A 15,984-nucleotide genomic window follows, 5' to 3' on the forward strand; every position below is an offset into this window, starting at 1 on the left:
CTCCCAGTAGGGCTGAAATGTCCTGGGACTCTCCACCGTTTGGTCTGAGAGCTGAAGAAGCTTCTTTAACGAGAGGTGAAACTTCACGAAACATCCAGTCGCTTTCCTTTCCAAACTCCTCACACTGTGCCAAACAGTTTTTAGTGCAGTTAAACTTCGGGGTCACTGGATATCTGTACACATGTTCATAAACAGTGATGCTAATAGTGCTGTTAAATTATGACTTGGTCTTATGCAATTAATTTGCAGCTTGCAAAAAATGAGTCATAAATATATGTATTAATATATGTATTTATTACAACATTTCTGCCATATGTACGACATAAAAAGTATGTTACAAGAAGGGTGTCACGTTCCCAGAGCTTAGTCCTGGCCATAAAGCAGGTAAAATAAATATTGAACAAAGTATGGAGCAAAGGTTTTGTACAAAACATTAAATACATTTCAGTAAATGTGTTCAATACTTTTTCTCTGTGTAATCTTTCATTATAAACTTAATTTATGGGCGTCTACAATTTGAATTCTTTGCACGTTTGGATTGGATGGGTTGTTACAGGCGTCATGTTAACAGCATAAATACATTTACTTAGAAATTGGTGACATGTTCAATACTGATTTTACCTGCTGTATTGGAGCCTATGCAGAGCTTACAACACCCCCCAGAATATCATCTTCAGGGAAGGATGAGATGAAGCAGCCCTCTGAGTCAACGAGTGGATCTCTGATCTTCCAGATTAGGATCGTTGAGCTTCAGTAGAGGTTAGATGACATCCATGTGGTGATTTTAAGCATAAAGCTAACAAGTGATTGTAGGAGGAGCAGGGTGAAGACTTTGGTACTGAGATAAAGTTCAGCATGGAAGCAGAGACCATGGCGGCAGATGATGTCACCAAGGGGGAGCATATAGATGGTGAAGAGAAGGGGTCCAAGCACAGAAGCCCAAGTTCTGTTGAAGAATCAGGAGAGTAGCAGTGAGGCCAAGATGGCTGCTTATACATGAGAGAAATATGAGAAACAGGGTCGAAGGCTGCAGAAAGATCCAGGAGGATGTGCCCAGAGTCCACGGCAATGACAAGGTCCCGGACTTCCACACAGGTGGATTTCCTTCATTCCTAAGAAAATAAAACAGCTCACTACTCTTTTGCAAAGGTCTCTGCAACAGCACTGCCATACAAGGAAACTGCAGGTTCCAGTTTTCCACACAAAAGGCAAGACACACGATCACAGTGGCAAAGGTGCCATACTCCATTACTACCCAACGATCCAGCAGAGACTGAAGGGCTGCCACCGCCTCAAGTAGTGGCCACAAATGAGGATATCAGGACGAGGTGTGTGATTACACACACCTGTTCAGCAGGCCCCATTTCTCACCATAACCAACCCATGCACACACACACGTGACTGCTTAGAGGAGAGGGCCACACAGAAAATGATGAGCCAGCAAGGTGAGGACTGAGGGGCCGTGACATCGTCAGGATCCACGCCTGGCTTTCTGAGGGGGCACAGAGCAGGTAGACATGGTGCTGTGTTCATACTACACACTGGATTTAACAGTTTCTGTTACTCTCTGGCTATCTTCCACAATCTGATTTTCGTCCTGTCCTCCTGTTATTATTGTAGGATCTTTAACTTACAATATAAAGCACTTTGAGGTGACTGCTGTTGTGGTTTGGTGCTATATAAATAACATTTAATTGAATTTAACTGAATTACAGCTGCCTCTCTATATCATCTCTATATGTCTCTCATAATAGACCTTCTTAAAGAAACAGAAGAAACTGGTAAGTATCAGACCAGCAGGCTTTCCAGTGGCTAATTAGAGCTGGACAGAAAAGCAACCATCAGTATCAGTGATATCAGTGAGATGAAGTGCCTGCAAAGGGCCTAGAGCACAGGTGTCGAACTCCAGGCCTCGAGGGCCGGTGTCCTGCAGGTTTTAGATGTGTCCTTGATCCAACACAGCTGATTTAAACGGCTAAATGACCTCCTCAACATGTCTTGCAGTTCTCCAGAGGCCTGGTAATGAACTCAGGTGTGATGACCCAGGGTGAGATCTAAAACCTGCAGGACACCGGCCCTCGAGGCCTGGAGTTCGACACCCCTGGCCTAGAGTATTATAATAACAAACAATACACACCACAAAATCAACTGATTTAATTGTCGACTTAATAATGTTTACTTATGTATTAATTTAAATGTGTATTTGTGTTCTGTAACCAGCAAACGTTACAATTATAAATCATCTTCAGTGTTGGGGTTGGACGCAGGATGAGGGCTTCACCCATTTCTGTTTAGGCTAATGCTGACACCTGGTGGATGCATTTGAACATGAAGGTAATGTAGGAACTCCATCAGCTCTGAGCCATCTGTAACTTATTATTGTTTATTTATTGCATAGGCTCAGATTAAACCCACATGCAGTTCATTTAGAAATTAGTGTTCAGTTATGTTTGAATTAGTGGACTTTGAGGAGTTTTTATTACAAAAAAAAGTCCAAATACTTTGACTGCCCAGTGTTTGGCTTGGCTCTACTGCCAGAGCTCAACACAGAAGCATATGGATACGTTCACTTTCTACACTTTTCTCAGACAGGCATGAACATTTTCACACGTTTCTCTCTTGTTTAAACTCTCAAAGTTCAAACCTTCGTAGACAAATAAGTCCAGTATTACAGGATGAAACCAAAGATCAAACCCTGTTTTCAGGTCCAGAACATGAGAACAGAGCAGCTGCCAGAGGATTCAGCATTAATGATTCATTAATGATTCATTAATGAATCATTAATGAATCATTAATGAATCATTAATGAATCAATGGTACAGAAGCAGAGGAAGCAAGAAGAATGAGTTGAGTAAAGTTTGACTTATCTGACTGTTTTGTTTCGCTTAATGCGCCTTATAATCTGAAAAATACGGTAACTTCTAGCTTCCTTTAGCGTGTCCAGAAGTCCAACTTTTCGTGCGATGGTTAGCATCTTCCTCTGCCTTTGGGTGCTACCGCAGGTGACTCTGATGGTGCACAACGTTTCATCGACATTGTTGTGTTTGTTGGGGAGAAAACGTACCAAAACGTCACAAAATAAACTTTTAAGATATTTTCAGGCAAGAATGTAGCTGTGTAAAGTTCAAATATCTGCTCAATTTATCAAGACATCACATATTTGCAAAAATGCTCCAACGTTTTCGGAGACGTCTATTTTTTTTTAATGCTTTGTGGCAGCTTTTGAACATCTGTGGCATCTATTAATGTCAAATCTAGCCTTTATTTAACAACATAAGCAAACTGCTTTTATATTTAACGACTTTTCTGTTTTATTACATTTTAAATAATAATAATATTAACAATAGTATTTGTTTTGTTAAAAATGTGTTTAAAAACCAGTTTTATTGTGAAAGCTATAATCCAGATTAGTGGCCTGTTAAATGGTTAACGTCTAGGTTGGCTTTATACTTGAGAATAAAGTATTATAGGTTGTCCTTCTAAAGAATTAAGTTAAATTCCACAGTTGAATCATAAGAAACATTATGTTACATATAAACCCTGCCATATGTTAGATCTGATCATTTTGCTTATAAGAAACTTTATATATTGGAAGTTAACTCTTAACAAGCATGTAATGATGATATTTAAATTAGGTGGTCTTTTTTTAAACACACTAAACTGACAGTGCCAATACCACACATTCAGACACAGTAGTAGATGGTGTTTTTACTACTATATGTGTTAGTCTAATTTGGTTGTGTGGGGTCTACATGGACCCTCTGTGTTGTAAGTTACAATGATTGGATCAAATCAGTTTCTGAAAAATGTTCTGTTTCTTCTCCCTCTGCTTGCTTCTTACCGTCTTTGAGGCTCGGGACCAGCACTCCTGCTGTTGGACAGAAAGACATCAGTAAGTATTTTGGGTTTCCAATATATTAGCAACTGTCAGTGACATTTATATTAATCAGGCTGAACTTTAATCATACTTTAGATCAGCCTGGTTTACTTATTGTTTTTGTGCTTTGGTTTGGGGAAGTTGTTTCTGTACTGATCTTTTCCTGTCTTCTGTTATTAGACTTGAGATATGACTGCACGATGCTGTTGCTGGTGACTCCAGTTAATTCTACAAGACATGCTGTGTAAGTAAACAAACAACAGTTTGGTCTGCATTTCTTGAAAGATCACATCCCCCAAACTTAGTTTAGAGGGTCTACACTGTAAATAGTGAAGTCTGCAAGTTTTCTAACAGCAACATTTGTTTTGTGCCCAAATCATTTTGCACATCATTAGAATGAAAGTTATTGGCCATGTTTGCATAGACCTTTTTAAAATGATGCTTTCATGACATTATTGTGTGTTGGGTGGGGGTCAGGGCTATCCAGACTGACAGTGGGACATTGAATGTCACCTCTCCGGTGGGGAGGGAGCCTGAGATTGTCTAAATTGGAGTCTGTTCTATACCAAGGCAGTAGAGCAGGTCATCTACTGATCGGAAGGTTGGTGGTTCGATTCCTGGCTTCCCCTAGTCTGCATGCCAAATATCCTTGGGCAAGATACTAACCCCAAATTGCTCTCCGATGCGTTCATCGGAGTATGAATGTGTGTGAATGTTACTTAGAAAGCACTTAGATCAATGTGCTTGTGTGAATGGGTGAATGCACAAGTTGTGTAAAGCGCTTTGAGTGCTCAGAAGAGTAGAAAAGCGCTATATAAGAACCAGTCCATTTACCATTTACCAAATGCAGAAAAAATGTTTTAAGAAAGCAATTAAGTTCATGTTCCAAAAAATATGATTGTTTGCTTGCAGGACAACAGGAGAGATGAGTCCTCCGTCACAGATGGTGTGGTCGGTGAAGATGGTCGCCTGCAGGTTCAAGCTCATTGCATCTCCAACCCACATCCACTGCCACTGTACTTAAGGGAAGTTAAAGACTTTCTTCTGCACCTACATTTGGATCACCTCGATCCATGACAGTCATTCAGGCAGTAATGCCTGGACTGGAAACAAGCATCCTTAAAATATTACAACATTCCAGCTCCTGTGTTGGAATGAAAAACAAATGTGTTGTTTAAATCAGAGACTGCACTTGTGACAGAACAACAAATATTTTATTTTGATTATATAAGTAATGTAAGTACAAAACAAACTTGTGGTAGGCCTAAACTTTTCAGAATAATTTTATAACTGTGTGTTTATTGAGTTTTAAACTTTACACTGACACCAAAATTAAACAAACAAACAAACAAACAAACAAACAAACAAACAAACAAACAAACAAACAAACAAACAAACAAACAAACAAACAAAAAACAACAACAACATAGCAGAACGAAACAAAACAGACAAAACAAAACAAACAAACAAGCAACCCGGCTCATGAATACAAAGAAATAAGTGGAAAATCCAGACATTTTGATTATGATACGATTAACAATACATATATGTAGAATAGCAGTGATCTGCTTGCATTATACCAAGGCCCGTGAGAAAATAGCAGAAATATCCAAACTGACATACGCCATGAATGGGTCCCATATTTTATGAAACTTTTTGTCCCGACTATGTAGCTTGCATGTTAGGAAATCTAGTGACACATATTCCAATACCACCCGGTGCCATTGAGTCTTAGATGGGGCCGTGTCCGTGATCCAGTTCAAGAGGACACATTTCCTTGCACAGAATGTTAACAGTGCATAGAGCTGCTTTCCAAACTTCCCCCTAATTTTGTCGTTTGCCACTCCAAGTAGCATACACAGTGGATTGCATTCAGTGTCAGTGGTGAAGATCTTATCCAGTTCACACTTTATGAGGAACCAGAAATGTTGTATTTTCCGGCAGGACCATAGACAGTGCGTGAGGTTGCCCACCTCTATTTTACATTTAGGGCACAGCGGAGAAAGGTCTGAATTGTATTTATGGCGTTGAGAAGGTGATATGTGAGCTCTGTGTAGGATTTTAATTTGGATTGCCTTTACTTTATTACAGACGCTCAGAGATTTAGCATTCTCCCAAACTTTGTCCCATGCCTCGTCACTGATCTCTATATTTAATTCCTTTTCCCAAGTCCTCTTCATATAAGTTGTGTCAGTGACCCCAAATTCTGTTAACAGGCCATAACAAATTTTTATAGAAGTTCTAAGGTTTGGCTGAAATATCTGCTTTTCACATTTAGAGACAGTTTGATTGGTGAGTATTGTTGTAGCCCTCTGTATATGGTCCCTCACTTGTAAATATCTAAAGAAGTCATGCCTATGAATGTTGTATTTATAGATTAGCTGGTCAAAGGACATGAGGTTAGACCCGTCCATTAAGTCAGAAAAGGTAGAAATACCATTCGCAGCCCAGTTCCGAAAGCCAGGGTCAGTGGTCCCGGGCAGAAAAAGAGGATAATCGGATAAGGGAGTGAAAAGAGATGTTAAGTGAGACCTTCCTTCTAGTTTTTGAACCATTCGCCAAGCTTTAACAGTAGATAATGTGAGTGGGTTGCTACAGAGCATCGTTAAGGTCTTAAGTTTCCCCACAAAAAGCAAACTTTTCAAAGGGAAGTTAGACATAGAGCTCTCAATATCCAACCAGACAGGAGAAGACTGTTGTACCCAATCGGCAGCTATACGCATATGGGTGCTCAGCTGATACTTCCTTATATCTGGGAAATCAAGGCCCCCTTTTGAGGATGGAAGACATAATGTGGATATTTTAAGACGAGGTTTCCTCCCTGCCCAAACAAAGGAGCTGAACCAGCCATTTAGAGTTTGGATAGCTTTATGTGGAAAAAGGGTCGGAACCATCTGTATTGGGTAAAGTAGCCTGGGTAGAATATTAATTTTCAAAAGAGCGATACGACCGAGCCAGGATAACGGTAAGGACTTCCATCTCTCTAGATCTAATTTGACCTGCTCAAATAGGGGGGTAAAGTTACTTTTATACATCTGTTCAAAGGCGGGAGTGACCCTAATCCCCAGATACGTAAAGCCCTGTGGGGACCAAGTGAAGGGAAATGGAGAAGGGGCCCGTGGTTTTTGTTTCAGACTGCCCAATGGCATCGCTTCTGATTTATTGAAATTAATTTTATAGCCTGAGATTCCACTAAACTTATTAATAGTTTCAACCAGAGAGGGGATTGATGTTTCCGGCCGAGTCAACACAACAAGTACATCATCAGCATACAGAATAATCTTATGCTGTCTTTGTCCTACAGATAGACCATGTATGTCCGCCTGAACTCGTACTGCCTCTGCCAATGGTTCTATGCCTAGGGCAAAGAGCAAAGGGGAGAGGGGGCAGCCTTGTCTGGTTCCCTTCAGTATCCGGAAATTGGAGGACCGCACCCCATTTGTGAGAACTGCAGAGCAGGGATTGTTATAAAGTAACTTAATCCAGTTTATAAAGTTTCCACTGAAACCGAATTGATGTAGTGTAAAAAACAGGTAAGAATTAATAATTAAATAATAATAATTAAACAAATAATTACATCTGAGACTTTGTTTCATTGTGAGATTATAACAGTGATGGAAATATAATTGTTTGTTGTTCAGCAGAACAGTGTCCAGTATGTTGGCTGTTATACTTTGTTGTGTTTGAAAATAAAAGTTGGACTCATTTTAACATCATTACAAAAAGTGTTGTTAATTATTTTTAATCATATTCAGGTTGTTTTTTCATTTAGTTGAACTTGAAATGTTTGTCAGTAGGTAAACAATTAGTACTGTACAGTCAGAAATATCAAGTTATTCTTAATACTGCAGACTTGCAATGAATAAGTTGTCCTAACAGTCATCTTAAGTAAGCTTTACTTAGTTTTTTTGAGTTCTAGGAACTAACTAATTCGATTTTACAGTGTACACGGACACGCCGTCGGGGCTGAAAGCTGACATCTCGCTGACATCTCGCTGACTCTGATGCGTCGGGTCCGCGCTTTGTGTTTATGTCTTTTTTGCGCTCGATTCTGATGCTGCAGGTTTTATCTCTCTCCAACCAAAACTCACTGAGGTTGAAAAAATTGTGTGCGCCTAACTGGTGCTGGTGCACCAGTGCAACCGTGGCAAAAGGTTAGTCTAGAGCCCTGCCTCTGGCGTCTCTGCTGAAATATTTTAAACGTTAACTTCTTAGATCCAATCTTCTGATGATCAACTTATCTCTTTTGCACAAAACTTTTTACCTTGTTGTTCTTTCTCTCCCGTCTCTTTCTGGACTGCGGTCATTCATTGGGATATCCAATCATCATCATTGCTGACATCCAATCAGCCAATGTCCACATCCTTGCTCTCTCTCTCTGTGACGTGAACATGATTTAAAACAAATTTAAAACGTATGATAATCTTAATAAAAAGAATAATATCTTTACATTTTCTTCTTTCCTGTGTTGTATGTTAATATGATTTATTACATTAATCACACATGAGTATTCAGTCTTATATAAATATATACTTTCCCTCATCTCTTATTCAGTTTGTTTGCTATTGTACATTAACAGAATGTTTCATCAGCTCAACCTCACATGGACATCATGACTCTTTCAACAGCATCTCTTTTTTAACTCAGTTACAAAGGAATACTTTTCCTTTCATAACTCCATGTTTCTCAATCATAATATACTAATATAGTACGAGTATAACTATATAAATATAAATTACTTTCTCCTTATTGTCTCAGGTTGCATGTTTCTCACACAGCACACTGGTATTCTCAGCTTCTTGGTCTTTCCTATACTACTGTACTGCAGTGGTATAGAAAACTGCAGGAATGTCTTAAAGACATAAAGACCTGGATGGCCGCTAACTTTCTGCTTCTTAATTCAGATCAAACTGAGGTTATTGTACTCGGCCCTGAAAATCTTAGAAATATGGTATCTAAGCAGATTCTTCCTCTGGATGGCATTACCTTGGCCTCCAGTAACGCTGTGAGGAACCTTGGAGTCATTTTTGACCAGGACATGTCCTTCAACGCACATATTAAACAAATATGTAAGACTGCTTTCTTCCATTTGTGCAACATCTCTAAAGTTAGAAATATCCTGTCTCAGAGTGACGCTGAAAAACTAGTTCATGCATTTATTACTTCCAGGCTGGACGACTGTAATTCATTATTATCAGGAAGTCCTAAAAACTCCCTGAAAAGCCTTCAGCTAATCCAAAATGCTGCAGCAAGAGTCCTGACAGGGAAATCAAAGTGAAGTGAAAAGGATGGACAGGGTCAAGCAGACTGTGGCGGTCAAACAATGCTCACTTGGTGCTTTTGTGTTCTTTGTGCCAAATTTGTGCCTACCCCTGTTTCTTCTATTGTACAGTTTTGGTCACCCAAAGAGAAACTGTTGCCTCAGTTTCCGATTCTTCTGACTGGCACCTGACGTGCTCTTCTGCTGCTGTATCCCATCTGCTTCATGGTGTGACATGTTGTGCCTGTGGAGATGCTCTTCTGCATATTTTGGTTGTAATGAGTGTTATTTGAGTTACTGTTGCTTTCCTAGCAGCTCGAAGCCGTCTCACCATTCTCCTCTGACCTCTAGAAACTGTTGCATCACTTAAATCCCGTTTCCTCCATATTCTCAAGTTTAATTACGAGGTAGGCAGGTTCTTACAACCCTGTCAGCATGCCTAAATGCACTGAGTTGCTTCCATGTGATCGGCTGATTAGATATTTTGTTAATGATCAGTTGTCTAAGTGGCTTGTGAGTACATATTCATATTTATTTTACCATTTAATTTGACCTATGTATGTTAGGTAGCTGAACTGTTTGACAGCTCATAATATTCAGTCACCAACTGCAGGCTTGCTGTAACACAACTAACATGCTGCTGACCCAAACCAAGTCAATCAATGGAAGAGTTTCAGGGGAAAGAAATGTTTATTAATAATCATGTTAGTAATAACTGTAATAATAACTGTGATAATAATGTACGAATATTGTAATAAATAGTATTGTTTCTTTGAAGCACATTAAAAGCACACATAAATCAACCAGTTAAAGAAATACCATCCAACACACACACACACACACACACACACACACACACACACACACACACACACACTCACACACACACACACGCACACACACACACACACACACACACACACACACACTGTAGAAGTACACAGACACACGTGTACTTCTACAGTGTCACTTGCACAGGTTCAGTCTCACATTAAAAGTCTCTTTGTTTGTACACATTAATACAGGTTTTTGCTCTTGACAAAAAGAATAACTGATACATAAAGAGTAGAAGAAAACACTGGAGCCTCAAACACATAAATAAAAGCAGACTAAAAAAATGCAAACATGTAAGTTAGGTCTTTTTTTCTTTAAATTTTACTCCATAGTCACCAGTCAAACCTTTGTGCTTTGGGATCTGCATAGGACCGGGAGGCTGTTGGCATTCAGGAGTGAAAAACGTTCAAAGGCAACCAGATCATTTAAGTCAAAATTGCTGAAGAGAAACAGATCGTATCACCGGATACAAATTCATTCAGGACAGTCTTTTGTTTGCATTTCTGACATGTGTGCATAAGTTTGAAATTTATATTATTTTGAATAAAACTTCAGACATACTAGAAATGAAACTAGCGTCTGCATTTATCCTGACTGAAAACCAACCGTCAAGGCCAAATCGTTTTCAGTTTTCTGCCGTACTGTAAAACACCCCTTTTTTTACTGACAGGTGAAATCAGCAACATTTTTGAAATGATTAGTTTGAGTATTGTTTCATGCACACATGTAACAATTATGAGGGGTTTGTGTGTTTGGCGGAGCAGAGGAGAACACTGGGGAAAAATCACGAGCTTATCCACTCGAGAGCAGTTAGAAATTCTTTATTATGTTTTATTTGATGTTGTTTTTTTATAAAATGGAAGAAATGGTGTAAAGAAGACAGTGACAGCAGAGACTCGAGACTGAGAATCTACCGTTATCTCCTGTGCCATTTTAGCAGGTGCCCTAAATCTGGCTTCCATTGTCCCAAATTATTTCATATACAGATTTAGAAAGAAGTGCATAGTTAAAGTGAGGCATATGGGTAACAAATCTAAATGCCAATAATATCGATCTTCTATAGCAATAACATTGTCATTCCAATTAACAGTTGGTTCTGCTGCTAATGACAACTTTAAATTGTTGTTCATGTGTTTTCTGAATTGGAAACAGTTTGGTAGCCTACTCAAGAAAGAACACTTGTTGGAAATACTGTGAAGGTTATGTAAAGAGTAAATATTGCAGATCACAGTATAATTTCTATACAGTTACAACAACACTCCAGGCTAAGTTAGTGGGCTGCTCAAAGGACTCCAGTAAGGATTTCACGTTTTCACTTGCATGGGTTAAGTTATATACATGTACGTACTCTAAAATATCTTCCAGCTTTTGTTTTGTGCATAGTTCTTGCATTTGTGCTCACTGAGCCTGATGTTGTGAGAAATAAATAAGAGACATCTTTTATTATTATTTGGATAATGTGGGCGTTAAAGTAATTAAGGACAGAGATGAATCACAATATAACTTAACCTCACTGAGGTATTTAAAAGACAACTCTCAATAATAATAATCATAATAATAATAATGATGATGACTGAATTTCCCGGAGGAACCTACCCGGGGGATTGATAAAGTTCTGTCTGTCTATAAGATTTGATAACTCCTTGTAGGGAGATAAAAATGAGATATTTAAATAAAATGTTGTCAAATCCCAGTACTGGTGAAACACCCACAGACCAACTGTATGCAGGATCGGGGCTTATGTAGTGTCCTTCAGTTTAAACCTGTCAGAACGTGTCTTTGCAGCAAGTATTCTGTGACTTTAGGGTGGAGGTCAGTGGGTTAACGGGGGAGGTAGGTGTGGTTTTGGCTTATGGGTGGATGTTGGGCTCAAGTGTGGAAGAGGGGGAGAGGAGGTAAATGAGGTCTGGTTGCCAGGAGCTTTAAGAGAGTAATAGCTGCTTTAGGGCTCGTATCTGAGGTATACACAATAGAAACAAATGGGAGAAGTTTTGGTAGGAAGCCCGAGGATTTTTATATGTCGTTGCTGAGTACGTGTACTTAATGCAAACATCACATTTTCTGATTGGGGAAGGGAAGGACCAAGGTAAAAGGCCATGCCACAGGGGAATACCACAGCTAGAGTTAAAAGCTACTTCAGACCTTTAGATAATCTCTCCAACCAGCAACAGATGAACATCATATACAGTACATGTAAACAAGCCAAGAGAAAGAACATCAAGGAAAAAAAGAACAAAAATAAATTACAATTAGAATAACACAGCAGCGATCGGAGGAAACCTGATCTCTGCTAAGATTGACATCGTTAGAATATTTTTTGTTAAGTCCCAGTTCATGTCCAGCTGCCTGATCCCACTGCAGAAGCTTTTTCCCAGATGAACAACTCAGCAGTGGCACGCTGAGGGTGTGGTAGAGGCATCGTTAAAAAATCTGTCTGTAGACACATTCGCAGATGCTCATTTAGTCTTTGAAAGAGTTTTTAGACATTCATGTAGAGAACAGTACGGACAACCAGTCTTTCACTGCGTGAAGGAGAAAGAAATGCAGCGGTAACAGTGGATCCTGTCACACAAACATCTGCCTCACTGAAACACCAGAAAAACAGGAAAGGAAGTAAAATCTGGGTCTCCGGGACAGTCATCAACATGATGGAGACATGATATCACAACGGTCATAAGAACGGAGTCACAGCACTAAAGGCACTCCAAGGCCAGCGAGTGATCAGCTTAAAAAGACAGAATTGGTCCAAAAAGGACAAAAGATAAAGAGCCAATCGTTCACACTCAGCATGAGCTTGGGTTGCCTTCGTTCTGTCACACCGAGTTAGATTACTGTGGCCTTTCAGTTGTTTCCACCTCCATCACTTTATTAACTGATGTAAATGTCTGTGAAGGTTCTCAGTCATCCAGGTCATCGTAGTCAAAGGAGCTTGCAAAGAAAGAAGACAACGCTTTTCTTTGCAAGCTCCTTTGACAACTGATGTAAATGAGTACTGTCCATGGGATCACTTAGTCTTATAGACCATGTTACCTACATTACCAAGTGCTATGCATTAAAGTAAGAGTGCAGTGAGACTCAAATCCTCCTCTGAATTAAAATAAAGATGTAAAGGTTTCAGTGTCGTCGTATCCATAAATGTGGTAAAACACCATCACATGCTACGACCCACAAATCAAACAAGTGCATGTGAGCGTCCTGCAGCAGAGCGTCTCCATTTCCAACAGGACGCACTGCTAAATGTTTCCCCACCTCAGACTGGTCTCGTGTTTCTTTGTTGTCCTGTTCCTCACCACAGCATTACCCTCAGCACCACGATGACACTACGACTCCGCTACACAAAGACAAACCAAACAACTAAAACTCTCTGTAGTACTTCACGCTACAGCAGGACATGTCTGTTCACTGTCGTTATTTCCTTTGGGACATGACGTGATCGTGAGGAGGAGGTCCAGCATATTATCAGAAACATGTTACTATATCATTTACACGTGTAATAAATATACAGAATACTGTTTGTTCTTTTGAAGCACATAAAAAACACCATCTGCCTAAAAAGTTTAAGTTACATTCAGTAGCTGAACAAAAGAGAAACAAAAGGACATGAAAGAACGACACATCATTACACTTACACCACGTCCTGCGTCAAAGCTGAAAAATCAAACGTATGTCCAGGAGGTGGAGATCACAAATGACTATATTTATATATAAATACTTTCTTCTTACTGCCAGTACAATGACTACAACAATAGTAGATGACAACAGCTGACTCTGCACCATGGCTGTGTTTTTAGTACAATGTGTAAATACAGAAGGATGTCAGCAGGAATCCATAGAAACAGAAGAGTTTACACAGACTTGCTGTCACTGTGTGACTTTTCACTTTAACCCCTCTCTTAGTCCTTTTAAGTGGTGGAAGCTGAAGGCTGTGTTGAAGCAGATCATCATTTCCACTTTTCATTTTTTACCCACTCTCTGTCCCCCAGCCCTACCCTGCCTGTGCCAACATAATGCACAAGAGCAGTTTTTACTCCATGGCACAGTAAAACCACCAGACTGTGGTGACATCAGGCAGCCTGTTATTAATGTCCCACCTCGCTGGAACTTGAGTCGAGCTTGTAGAGTAAACTCTAACCCTTTTTTCTTATCTGTGTGTATTTTTGGATTTAAAAGGCAGATTTTCTGACCGATACAGACGTTATTAGTGGAAGACAGGCTCAAAAAGCTGTAATCTCATTATGTAGTGACAGGCCTGCTGGACCAGCTGCCCCACACACCTTAACACACACACACACACACACACACACACACACACACACACACACACACACACACACACACACCCAGCAGAAGGCATGTGGGGCGTGGTGGCTGACCTTCAAAAATCACGGGGAGCTGGCGTCTCCTCAGCTTCTCTTTGAACTGCACAGTTTCTTTTTTTAAACATACTTATATAATACACACATATGGTATATAATATGTATATACACAGAGTGATGTTTGATCTTTTCAGAAACCATAAACTTAAAAAAGTTTACAAAAATAAAAATGTTTTATCGTGACCTTCCTATTTGGTCTCTAACACTCAGCAAGGCTTGTTTTTCAGGAGTTGGAGCTGGTCGGCTCCTCTCTGCTCCCAGGCTACAGACTCAGCGGTCCAGGTCCGGCCTTACAAAGCAGGCCCTTTGTCCATCCCTTTAATTCTTGACAGAAGGCCATTTTTTTCTTTTAGTTGATCTCTGTTAGTGTCCTTCTGTGTCCACGGTGATCTTCTCTCTTTTTTTTAGCAGGTGTCCATCTGTACTCACTGTTTCGTTTATTTACTAAAAGAAGAGGGCAAGAGCACAGAAAATAAGCAAGTCAGTGTAAATAAGCTGCACATCTTCACTGGCTTTTACACTCTACTGTACGCATCATGAGCATAATCTACTGTAGCATCCAGCCACTGAGAAGAAAATATGCTGGAGGATTTCTTTCCTGCAAGCTTATAAAAGCACAGTTACAACAGCAGCAGGAGTTCAACCTAATATTTGAACTTTCAACAGTCACTAACAGCTTTTGTACGGCTCATGTTTTTTATTTTGTGCTTTTTGTTGAGAATTAAATTATTCTCTGTGATTTATAACTGTCACCTGAAGCTGCTTTACTGTAATGCAGTGTAGAGTAATGTTACTGGATGTTCCTTAGAACAGTTGGTAAGTCCACAGCTTACTAAGAACGTGGTTATTTCTTATATTCACCATGTTTTTACACAGTGTCCTGGCTTTCCAGGAGAAAGTTGCAGAGGTTGTCCAGGGTTCACAAAGTTATCAGTGTTAGTTAGATAAATGACATGTTAACTTGAATGACAGCGTTACTGAACATGACACGAGGTTGGACACAGGTGATGGCTTAAAAGACGGGAATGTGTTGGAAAGAAGGGTCCAAGGAATTCTGCAGTCTGGAGCTCCTTTTACAGAAGCAGAGCAACAATGAACAGGGATGGGAACTGATTAGAGTTTAGTGATTATTCATTATCAATATCACTTATTGATTCGATTCCTTATCGATTCTCATTGGCTTCAGTTTGAGGGTCACCATCACCTCTCAGCAGCATATCAAAGACATTACATCCATGCACATTAACTACATGCTGTGTGATCAAACATTCGTGCATGTTGGAGGTGTTCCCCGCTTTGTTGTGATCGGTGATGTTAAAAAAGTGAATGCACATATTACACAGAACACTTGTCTTAAAAGTAATTCCCCAGGATAAAGACATTCGTTACTTTCATGTTACTGTGGTGGGACGTGGTAGGTGGTGCCGTGCGGACGCACCTGCACGGCGTCTGCAGATCACGCCCGCGGTGTTAAATCACGGGGAAGCAGGGTTGTTGTGGTGGTGTGACCAGTGTAAAAGTAAAGATGGCTCAAAACACGGATCTGTGGTCCCGTCGTGCCATAATTCCACCACACTGGTGCCGAACCCTAGGATGCGGCACGACGGGCCCACAACAGAGCCAGAGAAGGGAGGAGC

General features: G+C 40.0%; 1 protein-coding gene across 7 annotated transcripts in view; it reads right to left on the minus strand.

Annotated features, from left to right (window-relative positions):
• Window positions 1-276: 276 nt before the first annotated feature.
• Window positions 277-15,984, minus strand: part of LOC146382158 (RNA binding protein fox-1 homolog 3-like) — a 530,501-nt gene continuing 514,793 nt past the window's right edge. For 2 of the 7 annotated variants that reach the window (XM_084938507.1, XM_084938509.1), the window contains one exon: window positions 288-946. In XM_084938507.1, the coding sequence (XP_084794633.1) occupies window positions 887-946 (60 nt within the window). In that variant the 3' untranslated portion in view covers window positions 288-886. Of the gene's footprint in view, window positions 947-9,808; window positions 14,792-15,984 lie in introns of those variants that run through there. The other 5 variants (XM_084938514.1, XM_084938510.1, XM_084938515.1 and 2 more) reach the window with 4 other exon arrangements.

The sequence above is a fragment of the Perissodus microlepis genome, chromosome 8 (genome assembly GCF_051167445.1).
Source record: "Perissodus microlepis isolate ML-2025 ecotype Zambia chromosome 8, ASM5116744v1, whole genome shotgun sequence".
NCBI classification, from domain to species: domain Eukaryota; kingdom Metazoa; phylum Chordata; class Actinopteri; order Cichliformes; family Cichlidae; genus Perissodus; species Perissodus microlepis.